The sequence below is a fragment of the Ursus arctos genome, unplaced genomic scaffold (assembly GCF_023065955.2).
Source record: "Ursus arctos isolate Adak ecotype North America unplaced genomic scaffold, UrsArc2.0 scaffold_22, whole genome shotgun sequence".
NCBI lineage: Eukaryota > Metazoa > Chordata > Mammalia > Carnivora > Ursidae > Ursus > Ursus arctos.
In genome coordinates, this window is record NW_026622897.1 from 52,425,691 (window position 1) to 52,453,420 (window position 27,730).

Genomic DNA, 27,730 nt, shown 5'->3' on the forward strand with positions numbered 1-27,730 from the left:
TTGTATTTATATCAACTTTTGGAACCTACATTTCCATTTATGTGATCATAAAATCCTTTTACATCTTCCTACTCTAAGAAATGAGAGCATCTTCTGTTCTTGACAATCCAGGCCTGATAACACCAGAATTACTGAAGCACAGAAAAACAGTCTTAGATCCAGACACACTAATCTCTGGATCTCACAAAGGGATTTAGTTTCATAAACCATGATGCAATAGGAAAAGGGGCCTTTGACTAGTCTGCACATCTCCTGCAGGAAGGAACAAGAAGTACATTATTGACAATACAGTTTAGAGCTTAGCACTCAATTCACCAACCTAAGTAATTTTATCAACATATTTGTCTTCTCTCTCAACTGTACTTAAATGATCCATACATTGGTAACTTTGCCCCCAAAACAGAACATATTCAAGGAACACCACTTATCTTCTTTAGCCCCAGTATAATTCCTCCCCAGGTCTTCACCCTCTACGATTTCACATGACATTCGGGTTGACAACCTCTACCACCCACCCCATGGATGTGTTGAACAATTATCAAATATTTGAAATTTTCCAGGTATCTTTCTATTAGTGATTTCTAGTTTCTTTCTTTTAGTCAGAGACTGTATTATACATCATTTTGATTCTTTTGTATTTGTTTTTTGATAACAACTATGGCCTAACTGAATGTTCCATGTAGCCATGAACAACGGGATGTTCTGCTGGTGAGCAGTGGGCTGGTCCACTCTTAATAGGATAAGTTAGTTGGGAGTGTTGTTAAAGTCTTCTATCCTTACTGATTTTGTCTTCACTTGTTCTATGAACTACTGAGAGATGAGGCTGTGGTTTCCAGCTATAAATGTAGATTTGGCTATTTCTTCTTCTAGTTCTATCATTTTTTGCCATATATATATATGTATATATATATATGCCGAAGCTCTGTTATACTCATACGTATTTAGAATTATTATGTCTTTTTGTGACTGACCCCTCCACCATAATGCAAAATCTGTCTTTATCACAGGTAATATTCATCGTTCTGAAATCTACTTTGTCTAATATTAATATAGCCACTCTGGCCTTCTTTTAATTCATATTTGCATGGTGTACTATTCCTATTCTTTTACCTTTAATCAATCAATCAATCAACCTCTATATTAAAAGTGGGCTTCTTATAGATGGCATTTAGTTGGGTTTTTTTACATAAAATCTAAACAATCTCACTTTTTTAACTGAGATATTTAGACTGCGTACACTTTATATAATTGATGTTTAGATTAAAATCTACCATTTTGCTAGTTGTTTTCTGTATTCCACCTATTCTTTGTTCCTTCATCACTCTTTTCTTATCCTTTTGGATTGAATATTTTTTTACAATTCCCTCTTTCTTCACTACTGGCTTAGTCTTACCTCCATTTTAAATTTTTAGCGGTTGCCCCAGAGTTTGTAGTATATAACTTCAATAAATAAGTCCACCTTCGAGTATTATTATACTACTTCGAGTATAAAAACCTGAAAGTACCATACTCCCAATTCTTTCCTTCCCCACTCTTCACATTCCTCACACATTTTACTTTACACATGTTATAAATTCCAAAACACTGCTATTTTTGCATTAGAAAATAGTCTTTTCTAATTACAAATAAGAAAAAAATGTGTTTATAATATCTTCAACCATTTCTGGATATCTCATTTTTTGTGTGTAGAGCCAAGTTTCTGTCTGGTATCATTTTCCTTCTGCTGAATTTTTTTTTCTTCTGCTGAATTTTTTTTTCTTTTTCTTTTTGAAGATATATTTATTTGAGAGAGCGAGAGAGAGAGTGAGAGAGGGAGGAGCAGAGGGAGACAGAGAGAGAATCTCAAGCAGACTCCAAACTGAGCACAGGGCCTGACGCAGGGCTCGATCTCATGACCCTGAGATTACAGCTTGAGCTGAAACCGGGTCAGAAGCTTAACCAAGGTGCCACCCACGTGCCCCAAGAACTTCTTTTAACATTTCTTCAAATATAGGACTACTGGTAATGAATTATCTTAGTTTTGTCTGAAAGAGTCTCTTTGCACCTCACTTTGGGTAATTTCTATTGATCTATAGTCAAGTTCACTTATTCTTTTCTTAGTTGTGTCACATACACTGAAGAGTCTGTCAAAGGCATTGTTCATCTGTTACTGTGTTATTTACAGCATATCCATTAGACTGGTTTTTTATAGTTTCCATCTCTCAGCTGAAATTTACCATCTATTCATGCTTGTTACCCACCTTACCACAAAAGCCTGAAGCACATTAATCATAGTTATTTTAAACTCTCTGATAGTCCTAACGTCTGAGTCACTGCTGAGTTCTTTTTCTTCTTTTGAGTTAATTTCTTCTTGATAACATTTTGTTGGTGGTGGTGGGAGGGGGGAATAATGAAGGTTTTTTTCATTTTTCCTTTTCCTTGTCTCAAAAATTTTGATCGAATATTCAACATCGTGTGCAACAGAGAACACAGGACAACAGGGAAAGAAAAGAGAATGCCTCTTCTACTGTTAATTTGGGAGTTGAGTCAATACCATTAGGAACTGGGCTGGGTTTGGGTTTTGTTGCTGCCATTTTGTTGTTACCTTCAGTGTAACACATTCTTCAAATTTCCTCTAATTCCCCTTTTTGGAGGTGGTGATGGCGGTGGAGATGATTTGCTGGAGGCTTTTTCTCAGTGAACCTATTCCACCCTCAGATTCAGGTATTCCCTGTGAACTGTACCTAAGTAAGAGTGACTCCCGAGGTTCTTGCCTGTCCTCAAGTGGTGCACTACGGCGGCTTATTATTCTGTGCTCTCCAGCCCGGCTAAGGAGAAGAGTAGAGTTTCTCTTTTATCTTGTTTGAGTTAAACAGACCCTGTGTCCTTAGGTATCAAAGTAGGGCTTTCTCAGTGATACTGTCCCTCCCCTAGGGATAGGAGGTTTCTAATAGTCCAGGTCCAACACTGTTCCTGCCCCACCCTCAAGGGTAGTATTTTTTCCTTTTGCTTCCTCCAGTCCTTCACCTGTGCCCGGGGGAGTGGAGGGCTTACAGCTCCTCCTCTGGAGGCTTAATGCTTTTGTTCTTAGAGAAGAGTTATGCTTTCTTGCAATAGTATCCACTCCCCACCCTCCATGGCCTATACCACACCAAGGGAGGCTTTCCACATTTTCTACCCTGTCTCCGATCTTTCTTGGGAATATCCAGTATAGGTTCACACAGAATAAACTGCAAGCAGGTGTGAACTGCCTTCTAGCTGCCATATCGTCTTACAGTAGTACACACTTAGTGGCTAGCAATTTGTTAAAAATTATGATGGAATTATTTTGCCTTCTTATTAGACAGTGGCCCAACTTCCCCCCATGCTCTGCCACTGGTGAGTCGGTCCTCACACCCTGTCTCTTCTTGGAAACACCCATCTTTTCTTCCGTTTCAGGCTCCTTAGTTGCCCTGTAATCTTAGTTCTATGGATTCAAGAAAAGTTATGATTTTGTACATTATCCAGCTTTCTCTTGTTGTCAGGGTGGAAATGAAGTTCCTTCTGCCTTTTTACATCCTAGGCAGGGGCTGGAAGTCGAATCTGAGGATACTAATTTGATTTTTTGAAAAGTTTTTCTCTGTTCTTTGTATTTTCTGCTCCTTTTGGGTCCGCTATTCTGTTTGTTAACCTGGACTAGTTTATACTGTTTTCCTCAAATACCTGATGACCCTTGGTTTCCCCTTCAAAACAATGAACAGGGGTGCCTGGGTGGCTCAGCCGGTTAAGCGTCTGCCATCAGCTAGGGTCATGATCTCCAGGTCCTGGGATCGAGAGGGGCCTGCTTCTCCCTCTCCCTCTGCCTGCTGCTCTCCCTGCTTGTGCGTGCACTTTCTCAATCTCTCTGTCAAATTAATAAATAAATAAAATCTTTTTTAAAAAAGCCATGAACAAGTGATTAGACTGATTAGTATAGGCAACTAGTGTAGGTTTCCTTTGAAGCTATAAAGATTCATTTACGCGAAAGGCATTATTCCCAAATGCTAGCTCAATGTAAGTGGGTAGGTCCTATTGAAAAGTAGGCTTTCCTTTCAAGTATATATGCCATGCTGGAAGAAGGTAGTACCTTTTCGTTTAAACCACCCCAACTGTCAAGTAAGGAGAACTTTACTTTGGGATTGTGTTACTCTTAGGCATTTCACTTCTAAGTAGAGCTGCCTTTCATGTTTTCCCTCTAGGTCAATTGTAAAAGTCCACAGTCAGGCTCTGTTCCACCTTTCAATGTTGTACCATGGGACCTAACCAGGTCAAGAATCATTATGTTTAGAAAGCGGTTGGAGCAAGTATTATAGGAAGTTACTCCAAATTCACAGAGAAAAGAAAATGAGCCAGTAGGCCCAACTACCCTAATTATTGCTCCATCATTCCTGATTTCTATACTTGGAAATTCTAAGTCGAAGTCTCTGAGAGCTGTACTAAAAACCTTTTCTATTTGTGTTCTGTGCTGCAGTTGTTCCTCTACTCTGGTTTACGCATCAAAACAATCTATGTTGTGTCTTTGAGAACTGTGCCAACATTTTCTGCTATTCCAATGGTACCTCTTTCATTTTCACCGCCACCACGGATTTATTCTTTATGCATGTTATCTTTACTATCATATCACTGGATCCTCGAGAGGGAGGGGGAACAAATGCACCACCACGGATTTATTCTTTATGCATGTTATCTTTACTATCATATCACTGGATCCTCGAGAGGGAGAGGTAAACAAATGGTTTACCATTTTCCAAAACTGCTTTGTGAAATGTTTGGCCCTGTCCATGTACACACTAACATTCCACTCTTTTAGGAAGATGGCCCCTCTGTTCAGCAAGAACTCAAGTCAGACACTTTAATTTTAATAACCAAATGTCAATGCTGTCTCCTGAAAATCTAATAGCTAAAGAATATGAATCTTGCTTCCATCAACAAAACAAAACACAGACTCTTTGGGCTCTCTCTCACCAGAGAGTTTGGTCTCAGACTGGACAATGGCCAGCTCCTGTCAAAATTACAGTTAAAATCAATAAACTGTCACTCTTCTGGGTTTTCTATATCAAGTCAGATGACAAAAAAGCAATATACTTGAACTATTTTAGTTTCCTTCCCTACAGAATTGCCTTTTCTGTACTATGATTTATGATGCTGCCCTTCTCAAGGGTTAATAGATATTTCTTGCTGTAACTTTCACAAAATTGCAATTGACTATATTTCATTATGATATTTAATACATTGCACATAAGAAACTGCATGCTAAATTCCTCTCAGAATTTAGTGCCAATAAATTTTTTTCTCCCGAAAGAACTGATATACTTCCTTCTAGCATGCAATGGGAAGCACTGGATTCCTTTCGTAATTCTACACAACTGGCTTGATGGCTAACAAGGTCAGTGCTCATTTTAGTGTTTCAATACAATAGGCAGATCCTATGGGAGGCACAGTACTATAGTGGAAAGGCCATGTACTTAGGAAGCAGAAAGACCTGGGGTAAAATCCTACCTATGCTACTCTCAGGACTCTAACCAAGTCTCAACTTCTCTGAGTTTCATTTTCCTCATCTGTAAAATGGGGATTAATTTCACTTTTGTTCAACATTTTTATTCTCTCAATCTGTCCCCATGAAGTTCTAAGTGGGTAGAGAAAATTACACGACGAGTCTGATTGATTCTACTTTAAAAACACAAGCACAGACCCCACTAGGCACGCTGTCCAGAAATCCTACTCTTATTCCCTCATTAGTTTGCTTTCCCAGTCTTGGAGCTGACTACTCCACACATTCCCCTTAATCCTTAAACCTCCTCTAAATCAAATATAATTGTCTCAGCTTGTACCGTCCTGAAATAATTGGATTCCTTCACAGTCCTACCCACTGCCTAATGTGTAAACCTGCCCCTGGGCCATTTTCTTAGCCTTCTTCTCCTGGTCAGTGGGTAAGGCAAACAACTTCATTTTACAAACGCTGAATTCCTTTTCATTCCAACCCATGTCAGTCACACTGTTCTCTTCCTAAAAAATTATGTTCTAGCTACAGTGCCCTCTCTTCTGTTCCACAGTCCAACTTCCAGCAATTCTTATCTTCAAGGCTGAGCTCCTAAGGCAAACCTTTTCTGAGCAATCTCTGTAGAAATGGTCTCCCACAGTTATCATCTATCACCACAGCTTGTTTTTAGTACTTGTCACAACCCGATATTTACTTTATTTGGTTTCTTGTTTCCTGTCTTACGTACTAGGTAAGTATCCAAAATTGGAAGTCTTAATTAATTCTCCCTTTTTTTCTCTTTACCCCAATCTGCTTTTCCAGCATTTGTCTTGGTTTAATCTTCTGGCCAGTTGTCAAAAATAGAAATTGGAAACCATCCTAAGTCCTTCTCTCCCTCTCTCCTCAAACCCACCAAGCCATTAACAGTAGAGTCTATCATCGAAATATTTCTTGAACCTACACACTCCCTCCTCCCTTTACATTGCCAATCTGTTTCAATTTTAATTACGGAAGGCTTAGATTATTGTAATAACTCCCTAACAGTTCTCTAGCCTCAACTCGTCAAAGAGAACTTTCTAAAATATATATTTAATCCCCATTCTGTATTGTAGTCATCTATATGGTCCCATCTACTTTTTATCTTTGAGGAATTTGTTTAAGTTATTTCAGTAGATCCCAGACCTTTCAACAAAAACTTCCTTCATGATTAGGTCATTCTTTACCCCTCTGGCCTCTGCTATGGACTCTTATATTTAAATATCCTTAGTTGTAGCTTTGCTAGAATTACCTGCAATTTTCTAACCTACCTCTGTGCTTCTGTATAGTGTTCCCTCTATCTGGAAAGTCTCACCTTCTCCCCCTAGCTATACATCAGGTATTTTTCTAGACTCAGCCTAAGTGTCACCTTTATCTGGTGTTGACTTTCAGACACTTATCCTCTGTGCTCCTATAACACCTTCGAAATAGCTGTGTCATATACTTATCACACCTGTTGTTATGTTTCTAACATCTTACGTGGTGCTGGGGGCTTTATAGGTGTTCCATAAACGATGAATAAAGGGCTTGACGAAGGTGCACACGCACAAACACACAAGCCCAATGTTCTTTCTATTTCCTTTACATGCCTTCTGACCGCTTCTTATTTCTATGTTGAACCATCTAACTGCAAATGTATTTTTTGTAAATGCCACATCTAGCTTTTTGGAAGTGGAGAAAAAAATGATGGCAAGCCAAAGAAAATTCTGTCAGGTGGCTTATTTCTGCCTATCTATAGCTCCCATTGCAAAAGAGGGAGATTAAAATATGACAGTTTACCTTCCCTACAATCCAGTTAAGACATTACTGAAATAAATCATTACAAATATATGGAAACAGAATCATTCTGAAAAGAAAATCTGAAGTTTACTCAGGACCCACATTTGTCCTCCCCACTGCCGAACTGTCTGCTTTCACACACTGCATACAATGTCAACAGCTCAAAGTAAAGAAACTTTAATAGCATAAACCCTAGGGAAAAACTGTCCTCAGGTTCAGAAGTTTTTGAAAGGCAGATATTAATAATTTTTAAGGAAGTCTGTTTAGGAATTTCTGTCAGACAGCTATAAAAAAATCAGAATATACACACAGGCTAACAAAATTTACATTCTGCCATCATTTCAAATAAATACATCTTGAATTATAAAATCAGTAACGTAATTTTTCAATTTGTGACCTTCTGATGTAAGAAGGGAAAATTGTTACATAATGCTTAATAATGTCTATAAATTCAAATAGAAATCTACGACCTTTTAATAGAAACTAAGCTCCAATTTAGTTATATTGCGTGATTCCTCTTTTATTAAAAAAGAGCACAGTATTTTACCGACCAAAAGGAAGCTAATTGAATAGAACTAGATACATAGTTCATCTTACTCAAATTTATTACAAAATGACAATAAGAAATGATCATAATTGATGGGAACTTCATATAAAACATTTCTTATTTTTGGCAATAAAGGATCAAAACTGTCTATTTGCTGAAATTACCAAGAGGATTTCCCCCCCTAAATCTAAGCAATGAAAACTAACATAGATGACTTCTACACACTACAGCACTAAAAGAATGTGCTTGTTTTTGCTCTTGCTTACCAAAATGAACTAACCATCTTTAAAACAGAAGGTCCCACCACGTGGCTTTCCAGTTAGTAAACAACATCTATAGACACACAGACACACATGGGGTCAGAGAATCTATTTTTGTACCTTTCATTGCTGGGAAATACATTGTTGGCATCAAACTTGGAAAGATAAAGAGATTCATAAAGAAGATTAACAGATCCCTTCTCTTTTTTGCCAATCTTATCCTTCTGAGATAACTAGAATATTAGAGATGTAAGAAATCTGGATTGTAGAATTCAAAATTTTTTGTTTGTGAAGAGGAGATAAGACCAAAAAGGTTGAATGACTTGTCTCAGGACAAATTGAGAGAATGGCAGATCTTTAATCCAGATCTCTTAATAAATTAAGATGCAGCCAAATCAAAGACATCTTTGGGACAAAATCACTTCACCTATCCTGTAATAAAAAGGAATAGAGTAGAACAAAGTTCTTTATCTAACAGTCCACGGGCCAAATGGAAAATTAGCAAATCATCAGTCAATTTTTCTGTTGGGCACGTACTATAGAAAGCAACAATATTCTGTTTAGTGGAAACAAGACAGGTGTTGGAGTCAGAGAAACCTAAATTTGAATTTGGATCTGTTATTATTTGTGCGAAATGTCTCTGAGGCCCAATTTTTCTCATCTGGAAAAAGGGGGTAAAAATTATTCTCTTAGGACTCTTTGAAGAACTAGATGATATACCGTAAGTGATGTATCTAGCATGTTATGGGATTTCAATAAAAGTTACCCACTTTTTAGGATTTATGTAGGGTTTAGAATGTATTTTGTAAGGTTTTAGATAATATGGAATGTGACAAAAGCACAGATTTTAGAGACAAAAGGTCCAGGTTCACTTCCCAACTTTGCTCCTAACTATCTGTTCATACCTGGCCCAAGTCACTTATCTTCTCCGTGTCTCATATATAAAATGAAGATAACAATATTTGCCATACCTAGCTCTCAGGGATACTGTAAAGATCAAATACGATAATCTCTGTGCAAGCACTTTCTAACTGTAAAGTACCTCATATACGTTATTGTTACTATCAAGAAAACTAACTTCATTAAAAAACAGCCCCTTCCTACAAAGCTTAGAGAACTGTGCTTTTATAAAGTTCGTACCACTCTCCAGGCTACCACTGAAGAGTTCTTAGATTTTATCAACATTTATAAAATGTGTTTAGGTTATAACCTAAACACATTTCCTTAAGACCAATGTTTCATACCATTTTCTAAACCAAATTTCAAGCAAACTAATTTAGATAGAGTGTTGCTTCTCAAAGATTTGGGGGTTGAGTTAAGGCAACAGACCCTGTAAACCAACATATAATTAATTAATGGGAAGATTATTTGGTTTGAGACACTGATGAGGGGAAATCTGTTTTTTATTAACATCATAAGTTAAACTACTAATATCTGCCAACAATGAAAATGCATACGTTAATAAACATTAATACTGAAGAGATCAGCTCATGACCCAGCTGGAAGTTGCTGTAGACAAGTTGAACTCCGCTGCCTTTGAGGTGTGGGAAGGGGAAACTTATAGGTGTGGAGTAATGAGGCCCCTCAGAGTATGTGGCCACTCAGCAAGTCAGCAGCACGGATAGAAATTATCTTCTTGCCTCTTTCCAAGATATCATCCTACTGTAATAAAGTTTTATAAACAAAAATATAAAATATATAATAGATGCCTGGCTTCTTCCAAATGTTTACACAAATTAATCCCTATGGCACTATTATGAGCTGCTATCCTTACTACACATATGTGTAAAAAGACGCAGAAGCTAAATAATTCTTTCATGATCATTCAGAAGAATCAGTAGCAAAGATTAAATATCATATATTACTGACTTTGTATCCTACTGAACTCTTGGGCTGAGAACCAAGTGCCTAGATAAGCACCAAGTTCCAAAGAGAAGTCATAATATTTAAGATGCCATTAGGAATACTCACATTAGCAAATCATTTCACAAACAATTAGTGAACATGCTAAATCAAAGCTACAAGCATAGGTGACAAACACATTTTCCCCCTTCATGTTACCAATACCAGCAGGCCCTTACTCAGTAGAGAGCCTGCTTCTCCCTATCCCTTTCCTTGCTGCTTTCCCTGCTTGTGCTCTCTCTGTCAAATAAAGAAGTAAAATCTTAAAAAAAGAAAGAAAGAAAGAAAGAAAGAAAGAGAGAGAGAGAGAGAGAAAGAAAGAAAGAAAGAAAGAAAGAAAGAAAGAAAGAATAGAAAACACAAGACACTGCCTCACAGTAATGAGTATTCTACAAACATGAGCAATTATTATTACACTCAGTCTTTTAAATGGGATAGAAATCACCGTTTATAATTTCACCTGTTTACAGGCTGATGATCTACTTCCTGGGACTTCACTCTATCATTGTAAGAAAAACACAATTGGGAACATAAGGGGAAAACTATATCTCCTTATCTTTTTACCATATGCTATTAATAACATACATTCCACGGGCTTTACACAGCATACCTCCGGTAAAATGTAGTATTATACACTGAATTAGAGTTTTGGAATCAACGGATTTTAATCCCAACATCACCTGGCACTACCTGTGTGAATTTAAGAAAGGTATTTAATGTCTCTGATCCTGACCTAGAGTTTCCTCAACTGCAAAGTGTCAATAATAGTAGTACTTCCTCATGGAATTATTGTTGTGATTAAATAACATCATATCTATATAGTGATAAGTATGGTAACTGAAACATTATAGCTTTTAGTATTATTAATTCTCTTTTTAGAAAATGGCAAATGCCCTGAACCCCTCTCAAACCCTATAGTGTTCTCATTTTTAAAAACTGATGACCTTAAAAAAAGATATGCAGAAAAACATGTTACAAGTAGCAGGCAATTTGAGTATAATAAAAATTCCAAAGCACCATAAGAAATGTGTCTTTTCACAGAAGAGAAGACCTCTTAAAGCAGGTCTTGTATGTGCACAGCTATCTAGTTATTTGGAGTCACTCAACAGAGACTCTGGAAATGGACTTTGCTCACAATGTCTCATGACTTTATGTGGCATTATCCCATCAGACACTGTCTAAAAATCAATATGCAAGGTGTGTTGCAGTGCAGATAGTTTTAACAATCACTGCCAAGCAATATATAATGTTTTTCTTCTACAGTGTTTCACATGAGTATTAGTTTTCCCCAGTGAATGCTAAGCTAGAAGCTACAGAAGTCTTTATTCTTTAGCAATGATGCCCATGACATTAGACTGATAACCATGAATATGATATATTCATTCAGTAAATATTCATTCAATGCTTACTACAGCCCAGGCACTGTACCACGCCCTAAGATTAGAAGAGTATTTAACACAGTACATGGGCAATGTCTTCCCTCAGATATCTTAGTGTCTAGAGGAGGGGATAAACTAATAATTACAATGCTATAATGGAAAAACACAGAATGCTATGGAAACACACAGTAGTACACCTAACCAAGGGGGCAAGGTAGGAGAAGGGAAAGGGAGCCAGTGCAAAATTTCCTGGATAGAGTAACATTTAAACAGAGGCTTAAATGCAGGCAAGACAGACTGAAACATATTTAAGAAACTAAAAGAAGTTCTTTATAGCTGAAACATTCAGATTGACGTGGTCATGGGAGGCGTTCATAAGTCATGTTGAGTCAGGATGTGATGTAGGAATTTGCACATATAATAAAAATCAATACCACTTTAAAACAATCAATTGTATTTCTATATATCAGCAAAAAGTAGAAGATAAAATTTAAACATATTTACAATAGTATCATAAAACATAAAAAAATAGAAATAAATTCAATAAATCATGGGAAACATCCATGTACTAACAATTAGTTTATTTCAATCATGTTTTGTAAAGAAGATTTAATAAACAAAGGCATATACCATTTTCTTGGGTTAGAAGACTCAATATTGTAGAGATGTCCATTACCCCCAATTGTATTGATAAATATATTAAATGTAGTCCCAATCAAAATACTAGCCAGATTTTCTTTTCTGTGTAGAACCATATGCAAATGCAAAAGGACAAGAATAAGCCGGTTATTGGTCATGCTAATGGCCACAGACTCTATTTATATGAAATGTACAGAACAGGCACAACCATAAAAACAAAAAAGCAGACTTCCATCCTTGCTAATGAAGAAAGGTGATCTTGAAAAAGAACAACTAAGCGGAAGAACTTTAACAGATACGAAGACCAATTAGAACACGAGAGAAATTAAAACAGTGAGATAACAGCTAAGGAACAGGCAAACAGATCCCAGAGCAGAGGGTCCTGTAACAGACATAAGTACACGGCCACCAGTTCATGACAAAAGTGAACCTGCAGTGCAAGGGAGAAGTTTTCACTAAATGGTACTGGGTCAACTGACTATTTGTATGACAAAAATGAATCTTATCTGATATCATACACAAAAAATCAAATCCTGATGAATTACAAATATAAATGTAAAAAGTAAAATAGTAAAGTGCTTAAAAAATACAGAATAACACCTTTATGACATTAAAATCAGCAAATATTTCCTAAACTGGACATAAAAAATCTTAACTATAAAAGGAAAGATTGATAAAATGGAACTTCTGTTCATGTAAAGGTATCATTAGAGAATGAACTAGCAAGCCACAGAAAGGGAGAATACATTTTTAAATGTATATTTCAAACAAAGAACCCTTATCTATAATATATAAAGAACTACTATCCAAAAAAATAAAAGCCAGGGTGTGTGTTGGGGTGTGTGTATGTGTATGTATGTGTGTGTGTGTGTGTGTGTGTGTGTAGGTGGGAAGGTTGTGGCAGGAAGATTTCAACAGGTACCACACAAAGGAGTGTATCCCAGTCAGCAAGAAACATGAAATAGTGTTCAACTTCATTAGTTTTCAGGGCTATCAAATTTAAAACTGCAAGGAGATACTACAACATACCCACTAGAAAGGCTAAAATACAAAAGACAGTTCCAAGTGTTAACAAGGAAACAGGACAAGAGATCCGATACATGCTGCGGGGAGAGGAGGCAAATTGGGCACGAGTGCTTTGGCAAACTTTTTGGCACAATCTACTAAAGCTGAAGATATGACTATCTTGTGACTATGTAATTCTGCTCCTAAGTTTATATCCAAAAGAAATGCATAAAAAAATCTTCATTAAGAAGCATGTATGAGAAAGTTCACGGAAGCATTATTTAATAGTTTTGAACTAGAAATTACCAAAAGCCAGAATAAATAAACTCATATTTATATTTGCACAGTGGAATACTACTGGCAGTAAGAATGAACTAAGACTACAGTACATGCAGGTTAGGATGAAACTTACAAAGAAAATGTTGAACAGAAGCCAGCATATAAAATGTACATATTACATGATCCTACTTGCATAAAGATGAAGCAAAACCAATTTTGGGGTAATAAGTCAAGGTTGTGAGTGGTTAGTCTGGCTTGAGATGTTCGAAACAGAAGAGAACACGAGGAAGCTTTTGAGGTTCTGGGCTCCTTGTAATGCCCCGTTTCCCAGTGGACATGTTGCCTACGTAAGAGTGCTCATTTTGAAATATAGTGTGTGTGTGTGTGTGTGTGTGTGTGTGTGTGTGTGTGTCTATATACCTTTCTGTATGTACCACCTTCAAAATACTTCCAAAAATTTTTTTAAATCATATCAGCATATTTGTACAAAGATGACTATTTGAGCCTATGGAGAAGAAAAAAGGAAAACTGAATGTAGAGATTAAACTGTTCGTATGGTATTTCTACTCACCTTTGTCCTGTAATGCAATTTGTTGCTTATGCAGTAATGCCACCTCCCGTCCCAAAGCTTTCTTCTGTCTTTCCAGTTCATTTCGAAGCACCAAAATTTTTAATTGCAAGCACTCACTTTGTTTTCTCTAAATAATTAAAAAGCACAGGTAAATTTATGACTATGAAAGTCATGACTATGAATAATTATACATTCACAGTGTCTCCAAATGAATAACAGTGTAAAGCACTTTAATATCCATCTATTTATAGATCTCTTGAGGAACTTAATTATCAGCACCTGCCATTTTAATGGAAAGAATACAGATATAAGCAAAGAATAAACCTGAAGTCTGGGGACAGTTCTTTCTAAGAAACCCAGAATACTACAAAGTATCTCAGGTCTCTTTCCTGAGATCACAATACAATTAAGACAAAAATTAATCTTTTAGAAATGGAGTTCTCAAAAACTTAAACACAGAGATACCACAGGACTCAGCAATTCTGCTAAGTACACCCCCAAGAGAACTGAAAACATGTCCATACAAAAACCTGAATGTGAATTTTCATAACAGCATTATTTATAATAGCCAAACGGTGGAATCAATGCAAATGTCCATCATCTTGATAAACAGAAACAAAATGTGGTACATCCGCACAATGGAATATTATCTAGCAGTAAAAGAAATGAAGTACTCCTGAATGCTACAATATGGATGAACCTTGAAAACATTATACTGGGGCACCTGGGTGACTCAGTCAGTTAAGCATCTGCCTTTGACTCAGGTCATGATCCCTCAGCCCCGTGTCGAGTCCCCGCTTCCCCCTCTCCTTTAGCTGCTCCCCCTGCTTGTGCTCTCTCTCTCACTCTCTCTAAAATAAATAAATAAAATCTTTAAAAAAGGAAAAGAAAACACTATACACTAAGTGAAAGAAGCCAGTTTTAAAAGGCCACAAACTCTATATATAGAGAAATGTCCATATTAGGCAAATCCATAGAAACAAAAGTGATTTCCATCCTTCCCAAAGTGAACCAAGGTAATCGAATATCTCACAGATTTCAGAGAAAGTCAAGCAGGGACCTGGGGCTTTCACCCCTTCCAGCTGGTAACCAACCACAGTATCATCAGTGGACACCACAAGGGGAGCCTGGATTTATAGCAATAATGAGATAATCTTCTCTCTCCCTTCTGGGTGATATCAGAGAAGGCTTAAGTGAGAACTTTCCTTACTACATAGTGCTAATGAGGCCAGCCAATTCAGCATGCTATCAATGGAGGCCATGTTTGGAACAAAATCAAAGTATTCCTACACCTCTTAGCCAGGTCAGTAGTAGTGGAGGCCTAGTGGAGAGCTAGACCTCCCAGTCCTGGTCAAAAGTAAGGACGCCCTCCTCCGCCACACTCCTGCCACTTGGGTGTCAATGGAAGCTGCTTGAGGAACCTGGACTTTTATACCCACCTGGCAGTAATGAGATAGCATCTCTCCCTTCCCTATCAGAGAAAGAGGTGTCAGAAAAAGCCAGATTAAACAGGTTTAAATAAGATCTAGAGGCTCATAACGTAATACCCAAAATGTGCAAGTTTCAATCAAAAATCACTCATCATAAGAAGAACCAGAAATATGTCAATGTAAATGAAAAAGGATAATTAAGAGATACCAATACTAAGCATCTGCCCTCAGCTCAGGTCATGATCCCAGGGTGCTGGGATCAAGCCCCATGTCTGAGCAGGGAGCCTTCTTCTCCCTCTCCCTCGCCCCTGCTTGTGCTCTCTCTCTCTCTCTCAAATAAATAAATAAATAAAATCTTAAAAAAAGAGAGAGAGAGAGAGAGCAAGAGAGATACCAATACTGAGATGACAGACATGTTACAATATCTGACAAAGACCTAGGAGCAGCTATCATAAAAGTGCTTCAATAACAATTAAGAACATCCTTGAAACAAATGAAAAAATAGTACATCTTGGTAAAGAAATAGAAAGTCTCAGTCAAGAAATTGAAATATAAAGAAGAATCAGATAGAAATTTTATTTCACTTAGCATAATCCCCTCTAGTTAAAAAAAAAAAAACAAGTGGAAATTTTAGAGCTGAAAATAACTGGAATAAAAAAACTTAGTGAATGAGCTCAACAGCAGAATGTAGAAGACAGAGAAAAGAATCTTTAAGCTGGAAAACAGAACAATAGCAACTACCCAATCTAAACAAGAGAGAGAAAATAGACTGTGGAAAAAAAAAAAAAAAAAACAGCCTCAGGATCTGTAGAACTATATAAAAAGATCTAATATTTGTATCATCCAGTATGGGGCAGGGCGGGGGGGGGGTGGAATATAGCAGAAGTGAAAAAGTACTCACAGAAATAATGATGAAAAACTTCCCAAATTAGGCAAAGAAATACATCTACAAATTCAAGAAGTTAATGAACCCCAAAGAGAATAAATTAAATGGAGAAAATCACAAATAAAACCAAAGGTTGGGTTTTTGAAAAGGCCAGTAACTTTGATAAAATTCTAGCCAGGCTAACCAAGAAAAAGAGAAAGATAGAAATTACTAGTATGAGGAATGAAAGAGGAGCCATCACAACTGATCCCATGGACATTAAAAGAATAATTAAAGAATACTATAAACAACTCTATGGCCACAGATTTGGTAACTTAGATGAAATGGACCAATTCCTTGAAAGACAATCTACTAAAACTCACAACAGGAGAAATAATCTGAAAGGGCCTATATTTGAAATAATTAAATCAATAACTAATAGCCTTTTAAAGTGGAAAATACCAGGCCCAAATGGTTTCACTGGTGAATTTTACCAAACATATAAATATATAAAACTAATTCTTTAAACTCCCTTCCAAAATATTGAAGAACTTCCTAACTCATTCTAGGAGGCCAACATCACCCTAATACCAAAATCAAACAAAGACATTACTAGAAAGGAAAATTACAGACCAATCTCTCATAAACACAGATGCAAATTCATCAACAAAATAGTAGCAAATCAAATCCAATAATGTATAAGAAGAATTATATGCCATAGCCAAATGGAATTTATTCCAGGTACACAAGCAGGTTGAACATTCAGTAATGAATGAAATTCACCCTATCAACGAGGCAAAAAAGAAAAGTCATATAATCGTATCGATATGTGCCAAAAAAGCATATGACAAAATTCAACACCCATTCATGATTAAAAACTCCTTTATTCTCAGCAAACTAAGAATAAAGGAAAACTTCCTCAACTTGTAAAGAATATTTGCCAGAAAACCTACAGCTAACATCATACAGATCCTTCCTCAACTTATGATGGGATTATGTCCCAATAAACCCATTATAAGTTAAAAATATTGTAAGTTGAAATACATTTAATACACCTAACCTACTGAACACCATAGCTTAGCCTACCTTACATGTGCTCAGAACACTTACATTAATCTACAGTTGGGCAAAATCATCTAACACAAACCCATTTTATAATAAAGTGTTAACTGTCATGTAATTTATTGAATACTGTACTGAAACGTGAAAAACAGGATGGTTGCACGGGTACAGAACGGTTATAAGTGTATCAGTTGTTTCCCTTCATGATCATGTGGCTGATTGACAACTGGTTTGTTACTGCTGCCAGGCATCATACCATATATTGCTAGTCTGGGAAAAGATCAAAACTGAATGTTTTTCACTTTCATACCATCATAAAGTCAAATCTTATATAGGGGATCATCTATACTTAATGGTGGGAAACCAGATGCTTTCTCCCTACACTGGAGAACAAGACAAGGAGGTTCATTTCACCACTCTATGAAACATGTACTGAAAATCCTAATTATGCAATACAGCAAGAAAAGGAAATAAAAACTATCAGACTGGGAAAAAAGAAATAAAGTCATCTCTGTTTACAGATGATTTGATTATCTATGTAGAAAATCTCAAAGAATCAACCCCCATCAAGAAACAAAACAAAATCCAAAGCCTCCTGGAAATAATAAGTGATTATAGCAAGGTTGCACAATCCGGGGTTAACACAAAAAAGTCCACTTCTTTCTTATGTAACAGCAAGGAACAATTAGAATATGAAATCTAAAACACAACATTACGGTAGAATAAAAAAATGAAATACTTAGGTATAAAACTAACAAAATATGTACAAGACTAAATGAAGAAAACTGAAAAACTGATGAAAGACGTCAAAGGAGATCCAAATAAATGAATGTCCATATTCATGGATAGGAAGACAAAATTTTTAAGACGTCACTTTTTCCCAACTTGACCTACATATCCAGTGAAATCCCAGCAAGTTATTTTGTTGATACCGACAAACTGATTGTAAAGTTTATATAGGAAGGCAAAAAAGGGGCGCCTGGGTGACACAGCGGTTAAGCATCTGCCTTCGGCTCAGGGCGTGATCCCGGCATTATGGGATTGAGCCCCACATCAGGCTCCTCCGCTATAAGCCTGCTTCTTCCTTCCCCACTCCCCCTGCTTGTGTTCCCTCTCTCGCTGGCTGTCTCTATCTCTGTCGAATAAATAAATAAAATCTTAAAAAAAAAAAAAAAAGGAAGGCAAAAAACCCAGAATAGCTCAACACTGAAAAAGAACAAAGTTAGAAGACTGACACTATCTAATGCTAGAACTTAACCATAAAGCTACAATAATCAAGACAGTTTGATATGGACACAGAATAGACAAATAAATCAATGGAACAGAAATAGATAGCCCAGAAACACACACACAAATATCTAACTGATCTTTGTCAAAGGAACAAAAGCAATTCAATGGAAAAAGGACAGCCTTTACACCAAATGGTGCTCTAACTACTGGACAGCTGCATACAAACAAAACAAAATGAAACAGAATATTTAGATACAGACCTTATACCTTTCATAAAAATTAACTCAAAATGGATCACAGAACTAATGTGAAATAAAAAATTATCATATATGGGATGCCTGGGTGGCTCAATAGCTTAAGTGTTGGACTCCTGATTTCAGCTCAGGTCATGATCTCAGGGTCATGGGACTGAGCCCTGCATCAGGCTCTGCACTCAGCCTGGAGTCTGCTTGTCCCTCGCCCTCTGCTCCATTCTCTCTCTCAAATAAATAAATAAAATCTTTTAAAAAAATTATCATACACATATGGTTTCACTCATTTATCATATGGTTTCACTCATTTATGGAACATAAGAAGTAGGAAGATCAGTAGGAGAAGAAAGGGAAGAAGAAAAGGGGGCTAAACAGAAGGGGGAATGAACCATGAGAGACTATGGACTCTGGGAAACAAACTGAGGGCTTCGGTGGGGGGGAATGGGATAGGCTGGTGATGGGTAGTAAGGAGGGCACGTATTGCATGGTGCACTGGGTGTTATACGCAAGTAATGAATCATGGAACTTTACATCAAAAACTAGGGATGTACTGTACGGTGACTAACATAATATAATAAAAAATATTATTATTAAAAAAATTATCATACAAATCCTAGAAGATAACACTAGAAAATTTAGGTGACTTTAGGCTTGGAGATGACTTTATATACAACATCATATGCATGATCATGAAAGAAGAATCTAAGTTGGCCTTCATTAAAATTAAAACTGCTGTTCTGCAAAACCACTATTAAAAGAATGAAAAGATAAGCTACAAACTGGGAGAAAATATTTGAGAACCGCTTACTTGATAAAGGAATGATATCCAAAATATACACAAAAACCCTAAAAGCTCAACAATAAGTAAATAAACAACCCAATTAAAAAATGGGCAAAAGATCTGAACTGTCACCTCATCAAAGAAGGCAAACATGCATATGAAAAGATGCTCAACATCATATGTCATCAGGGAACTGCAAATTAAAACAACAGTGCCATACTACATATATTTACTAGAATAGTTAAAATCCAAAACACTGACAATACTAAATGCTGGCAAGGATATGGACCAACAGGAACTGTCATTCATTGTTGGTTGCAAAGCAAAGTGATACGGCCACTTTAAAAGATGATCTGGCAGTTTCTCACAAAACTAAACATAGGCTTACTATATGACCCAGCATTCATGCTCCTGAAAATTTATCCAGATGAGTTGAAAACTTATGTCCACACAGAAACCTACACATGAATGTCTATAGCAGCTTTATTCATAATTGCCAAAACTTGGAAGCAACCAATACAACAGTTAAACAAACTGTGGCATATCTATACAATGGAGTACTATTCAGCAATAAAAAGAAATGAGTTATGGAGCTATGAAAAGTCATGGAGGAACCTTAAATGCATATTGCTAAGTAAAAGAAGCCAATCTGAAAAGGCTACATACTATATGACGTTCCTGAAAAAGGCAAAACAATGGAGACAATAAAAAGATCAATGCCTGCCAGGGGTTCTAAGAAAGGTGGAAAAGGATGAAAAGGTAGACTCATCCTAGGGGATTTTTAGGCCAGTGTAATTACACTGCATGACACACAGTGATATGTACCCACCATTGCAGTATTTGTCAAAACCTAGAGAATTGTACAATAGGGAGCAAATCCTAATGTAAGCTACAGACTTAAGTTAATATTGTACCAATATTAATTCAAGAATTGTAACACATTTATTACTCTGATATAGGATGTTAAGAACAAGAGAAACGGGGAGGAGAAGAGAGGAAATAACTTTCTGTACAACTTTTCTGTAAACCTAAAACTACTCTAAAAAATAGAGCTTATTTTTTAAAAAGTGATAGAACTATACCTCAAAAGAGTCAATTTTACTGAATGTTCATTTGATAAAACAAAACCCAGACACATTCAACCAGAGATACAATGAAGTTTGCTAAATAAGTTTGTTAACTTATCTTTCCATTAAAATACTTCCTACCAAACCTATGAAACCACACTCTAAATTTTACTCAGACTCTCTTTTAATCCAAAGAGCTTTGGAGGCCAGAATTTGCCTCCAGATAAAATCTGAAATCCTTCCCCCGCAACAAACATATATGTGCTTGCACATGTTTGCATTCACACACAACTACTGCCCTATGAATGTGTGTGCCCTTCTCTCCTGGTCTTTATCAAGTGTCAATAATACACTTTACATGATTTTCCATGCCATAAATCTTGACCAAACAGTAATATTTGGCTGTACCTAGTAAATTCTTGTCTCCTTCCTAAAACATATACTAATTCAAACTGTAATGAGAAAAAAAATATTTTCATTAAGTAAACTAAATAGGTTTACCAAGGGGGTGAAAAACTTTAAAAGATGAAAGTCAGCATCTCTATCTGACTCACAGATAATGACGAAACAAGAGCACTCAGGGAGATGAGTAACTGTACGGCCTTGCTGAAGCAAGGAAAATGGAAATGGAAAAATGACTTGGCGGTTGTGTGGAAAGTACTTTACAGCTATCGTTTCTCACCCAAAATGCTTTCTTCCTCATCACTGAAATACTGATTCTAAACAGATGGCACGATCATCTGTTAAAGACATTCAAGCCAAGAAAACAAGCACAAAAGCTTATTCCCAATCATCATTATTATATTTGACTGGAAAACTCTATGAAATATGAAACATTCCTAAGCAATTTTCTTGAACAAAGCAAACATTTATGAAGGGCATACTATGTGCTTCTAAATGAATGAGAAAGGGTGTCTGCTTTCTAAGAGCTTGGGTCTAATGGGGGTAAGAGCCATTTTGCCCTGTTAATCCACTGTAAAAACAAAGACCAAAGTCAGTGAGGTTGTTTATCATTAAAGAAAAAGGAATCAAGAAACAATTTGGGTTTCTTTAGTAATTCAATAGTGTGATCATGACACGTGTGTTTTTACATCACTGAGAGAAAAAAATACGTAAAATCTTAGGAAGCAATCTTTTCCCAAAAAGAAGTGTTCAATCTTCATAACTTGAATTTCTCCATAAAATATGCAAACTGAATTCTACCTGGGCAGAGAGAAAAAAAAAAAAAGAGCAAAAAACAAGAAAAGGAAAACAACTTTTCACAGAACACAGAGATATGCCTACTTAGAGGGTTAATCTGCTCTATTCCAGGGTATACGCTCAAATTGGGAAATATCTTCTAGAATCAAAGAACCAAGGGTACAAGTTAATCTAAATACTAAACTAATACAGGAAGGCATGTTTACAGTGTGTTTGTGTTATGGTCCATGTGCAGAAACTGGCCCATTTACAGAAATGTATCAAGTCATTCAAAACCAGGATGGTTGGCTCTAATTTCTGATGAGTAGAGTAAACAAACCTGCCCAAGTGGGATCTGGTTCTGCTTCCTTTCCATGCATCTAACACAAGAGCTCAAAGACCTTAATCTTCCCTAAGTATCTTCTAATGCGTTTCTGTGTTCTATTTATTTGTTTACTCCTAGTTAATGTCACATGTGCATCCCCAATGGATCAGTTTTAGTTCGATTTTAGTGTTTTCATACAACATGTATCTGTTTTGAAAATCAGAGACAGTTTCATCTATTTGCAAGCACACACATTCCTATTTATGGGTCTTTACAAAGACAATGATGGGCAATGTTAAAGATTCATTTCAGAATGACAGATTAATTTGTAAATGAAATACTCAAGGAAGCAATTTTCTTTAGATCACATTGGAGCTAAAAAGTCTTAGACAAAATGTTCTCAAAGCACAGTTCAGGAAACCATGAGAATTTCTGAGAACACTTCAGAGTCTGTGAAATCAAAAATATTTTCATAATACTACTAAACTGTTATCTCTCTTTTTCACTCTCATTTTCTCATAACTGTATAGCAGAGCTTTCCAGAGTCTCTAAGATTTGTGGTATCACAACAGATTGATTGCAGAAATAAATGTGAGAATCCATCTGTCTTTTATTAGCCTAGGCATCATCAACAGATATATGCTAAGTTCTTTGAGGTCCTAATAATTTTTAAGAGTATAAAGGAGTCTTGAGACCAAAAAGTTTGAGAATGGTGGCTTAGGGCACATTCATCTATATTAGTTTTCCCACAAAACCTGGAAATAATTAACAATCTGGAAAAAAAAGTTTTAGAACTATGGCAGTTGTCCTATGAGAACAAATTTGCTTTTAAATGTCATTTATAAGTTCTTTCAATTGCACTTACACCTTTTCGACCACTAAGAAAGGGAAAATATTTCCTTAGAATATACTTAATCCAACCCATTAATATCATAGACTCAGTGGCAATATAAGACCTAGAACCCAGGTCAAGCTAGGAAGATAAAGCAAAAGATATATAATAATAAAATATACCCAAGTTCTACTTCTGCTGTGAGAGAACGAGCACCTAACAGACTGGTTCTCTCATAAATAAAAGCTCCAGACTCCAGATAAAATACAAAAAGCTACTACCTGAGGATTCTGGAGATTTATCAGTGACAGGTAAATTCTGGAGAGACTCAGAACCTGGTGCAAGCAACCAACACACGGAGTGAATTTCCCCTTTTCTGTAGCTTTGTCTTGAGGGTGGCTGCAGGCAAACTCCAAAGAAAGACAGGATCTTTATGGCCAGACGAACCACGGGAAAGAGATCAGATAATCAAGGCCACCAGAATGGAGGAAGCCAGAGAATGAACACCCCAGATTCTGTTTAAATTCAATATGAGCCTCTGAATCCTAAACCACAGATGTATGAAGCAAAAAGAAAGCAGTTGGGGCATTAAAGGTAAAAGTACTGAACTGAATGAAATCTGAGCCAATGTCCATTGCAGGCATGACAGTTTGAGCCTAAGTTAACTACCTGCTAAAATGAAAACATCAATGTTCTTCGGAGGAAAGTAACAAAATCCAGAGATTCCACAAAATTACATTCACATCGTCCAGGATACTATGCAGTATTACCCAATATATGAAGAGCCAGGAAAATGTGACTCACTCTCCGGGGAAAAGACAGCCAACATACGCCAACCCAAGATAACCCAGATGTTAGAATTATCACACAAAGACTTTAAAGCCACTATTATAAATACGCTGAGTGAGAAAAAGTAAAATACTGTCACAATGAATAAAAAGATATGAAATCTCAAAAGAGGACTAGAAAATATTAAAAGCAGAGACTTCTGCTTCTGGTCAAGATGGGATAGGAAAAAGGAACACTGCTCAACTAATTTTACCAGGCTACCATAATCCTAATACCATTCTGATAAAGTAATTTAAAACACTCTATTTCAATATTCCTAATAAATATAGCATAAAATCCCTTAAATTATTTCCAGATCAAATCCAGCAAGATACAAAAAAAAAAAAAAAAAGAGTATATATTATAACCAATTCAGGTTATTCCAGAAGTGTGATGTTAAACATCTGAAATTAAATTATGGAGAATCAAGGAGAAAAATCACATGATTATTTCGATAGATTGAGAAAACACATCTGACAAAATTCAACATCCATTCATGATAAAAACTCTCGGAAACTAGGAATAAGAGGGAACTTTCTAACACCAATAAAGGGTATTACTACAATTATACTTAATTAAGAAAGGAGGAATCATTTCCCCCTACAATCAGGAACAAGAAAGGACTTCCACTTGTATCACTTTTATTCAATATTGTACTGTATGTTCTAGCTCTTGAAATAAGTTAGAAAAATTAAATAATAAAGCGTACAAGGCAATCCAAGTTTGCAGGTATGATTGTTTACACAGAAAATCCCAATAAATATACAAAATAACTACAAGAACTAAAAGTTAATAGAACAAGACTGCAAGATACTAGGTTAATAAATTAGTAAGTATTGTACTCTTTCCTATTAGCAACAAACAGATAAAAAAATTCAAAAACAATCCCCTTTGCAAGAATGCCCCCCCAAAACTCACATAAATACTTAGGGATGACTCTAATAAAAGATGTCCAAAATCTTTACAGTGAAAGCTGCAAGACATTGAAAGAATTAAAGAAAAGTCTATAAAAGAGATATATGCCATGTTCAATGGACTGGGGAACTCATTATTGCTAAGACGGCAATTCTCCACAAATTGATCTACAAATCCTTATCGAAATTGCAACAGGCTTTTTTTTTTTTTTGTAGAAATGGATAAATTGATTCTCAATTCACTTGGAAATACAAAGAACCTGGACAACCCATGGAAACTTTTATAGAACGAAAAAATTGGAGGACTTGCCCTACCTGGTTTGAAGACAACAGATCTGTAAGAGACTTTGGTATTGGTGAAAGGCAGACATATAGATCGGTGGAAGAAAACAGAATCCAGAAATAGATGAACACATATTTATTTGGTCAACTGACTTTGGACAAACATTTCAAAACAATTAGGAAAGACTGTTCAACAAATGACGTTAAATCAACTGCATATTCATGTAGAACAAAAAAGAACCTTACTGAACTTGTACAAAAATCTAGCTCGAGATGCATCATAGATCTAAATGTCAAGCCCCAAACTACAAAATTTCTGTAACAAAACACAGAAGAAATTGATGCAACTTTAGGTTAGTCAGAGATTTCTTATAAAGAAAACAAAAAGCCCTACCTATAAAATAACATTAAAAAATACATTGTATTTCATTAGACTTTTAAACTTTTGCTCTTTAGAAGGCATCATTAAGAACATGAAAAGGCAAGCCACAGAACGTTAAGAAAACATTTCCAACATACATATCAGAAAAAGGACTTGTATCCAGAAAAAGGAAAAATACAAATATACATGCAAATGGTGTGCATATACACACACTCTCTCCTCCTCTCTCTCCCCCTCCCTTTTCCCTCTCTTTAACACAAGAAGACAGAAATCCCATTTAAAAATGAGGGGGAAAATATGAAACTACTTTACACATATACTACTAGGACTGAAAAAATATGTAAATAAATTACAGATAATGGGAGCCAGGTTTCTCACTAACAGAGAAAGATACTACAAATAAACAAAGTGAAGGATGAAAATGAACTCTGTGGTGTTAAAGTTGAAGGTATTAGTACGAACTCCTGTTTAGTTTTAATACATATGTGGAGACAGATACTTGCATACACCGGTTCTGTCTACTGAGAGGGCCTAGAAGCAGTTACAACCCAGTAGCCATAAGCACACCCAGTGCCCAGCTCTTGTTTCTAAATACCACTACCCAATGAAAGGAATAGGACTTCTTGGAAAAAGGGCCGATTCAGGGCTGGGACAGGGGAAATACAAGATAAGCCTGGATCATATAGTGCCAGAAATGAAGGAAGTGCTTTAAAAAACAAAAAAGAGAGGCATGTCAAAAGGACACAGGAGCCAACCTGAAAGAGCTCTCGATGCCACAAGTTGAGAAAGAAAATAAATAGCACAGTATTCAATTATAACCTAAAGTATAAAATAAATATATTCAAGTCCATACTAATAAGTAAATAGACTGAATGAATACATAAATGGGGTGGGGGGGGCAAATCTTCCTCACAAAGAATTCCAAATAACATACATAGGTAGGCAGTCGCCCCTCTAGGAGGCGGAATGCAAGTCCCCTCCTAGACTGGACTTAGTAACTTGCTTTCAAAATATTCAGTATGGAAAGGATACTCCAAAGGAGTATAGTGGATAAACCTGGGGGACACTACCTTAACCAAGTAGTGAGTCAGGTAAATGTCAACATTGATTAGTAATAGTGATTTAAATATACAAAGGAATGAGAAACTGTCATAGATCAGAGAAGCCTAGGAAGGCATGACTAAATCCAATGTGGTATCCTGTGCTGCATACTGGAACAACAACAAAAAAATCCAGGCTGGTCATGGCAAAACATCAGACAAATCCCAATTAGGGGATAGTCCACAAAATACCTGACTAGTAACCCTCAAATTGTCAAAGTCATTAAAAACAATTAAAGTCTGAGAAATTTTCATATCCAAGAAGAGTGTAAGGAAGCATGACTACTAAATTTATTATGGTTTCCTGCATGGGATCCTGGAACAGAAAAGAACATTAGGTGAGAATTAAGGAAATCTGAAGAAAGAATGGATTGTAGTGAATGATGATTTATCAGTACAGGTTAACTGTAACAAATGTACCACATTAAGGTAAAATGTTAGTAACAGGAGAAACTGGTTGTAGGGTATACTCTTTGTACCACAAATCTACTACTGTTGTAGAATAAAGTTTATTTCTTTAAAAGAAAGACATTAGTGGAAACACTGGTGAAACCTGAATAAAGCCCACAGTTAATGGTAATGTATCAATGTTAATTTCTTCATTTGATAATGTACCACGTCAAATGTAACATGGTTGTAGAAGAGGTTAATATTAAGGGAAACCAGATGAAAGTCAAATGGAAACTCTCTGAACTATCTTTGCAAGTTTTCTGTAAATCTAGTTTATTTTTTTAATGGGCACAAATACTCAAACTTACACTTCCTTAAGAATACACAAGTGACCAATAAAGATATGAAAAATGTTTATCATAGAAATGCAATTATAAACTAAAATAAGAAAACACTACACACCCATGAGAATAGCTAAAATTAGAAAGACAAACCTCTTAAATGAAATGGACATAAATGTCTTGAAAGACTAAGCTACTAAAGCTCACTCGAGAAGCAGAGATAACTTCGATAACCTACTACTATTAAAGAACTGAATTCCTAGTTCAAAACCCACAAAGAAAATTCCAAGTCAAGATGGCTTCAATGGTAAATTCTACCAAACATGTAAGAAATGATTCCAGTTCTACACACAATTCTACACATACTCTTCTAGGAAACAGAAGAAAAAACACTTCCCAAATCACTAGTTATGGCCAACATCACCCTGACGACAAATCCAGGCAAACAGACAAAACTATAGACCACTAACCCCCATGAACATAGATGCAAAAATCTTTAAAAAGGGGTGCCTGGGTGCTCAGTCGGTGAAGCGTCTGCCTTCTACTCAGGTCATGAGCCCAGAGTCCCAGGATCCCTGCTCAGCGGGAAGTCTGCTTC

The 27,730-nt window shown here is 36.3% G+C and overlaps 1 protein-coding gene across 3 annotated transcripts in view; it reads right to left on the reverse strand.

The window, feature by feature from the left end:
• Window positions 1-27,730, reverse strand: part of UVRAG (UV radiation resistance associated) — a 295,641-nt gene that overhangs the window by 131,629 nt on the left and 136,282 nt on the right. For all 3 annotated transcript variants that reach the window (XM_026518125.4, XM_057317031.1, XM_057317030.1), the window contains one exon: window positions 13,874-14,000. In XM_026518125.4, coding sequence (XP_026373910.2) covers window positions 13,874-14,000 — 127 coding nt within the window. The remainder of the gene's footprint in view (window positions 1-13,873; window positions 14,001-27,730) is intronic.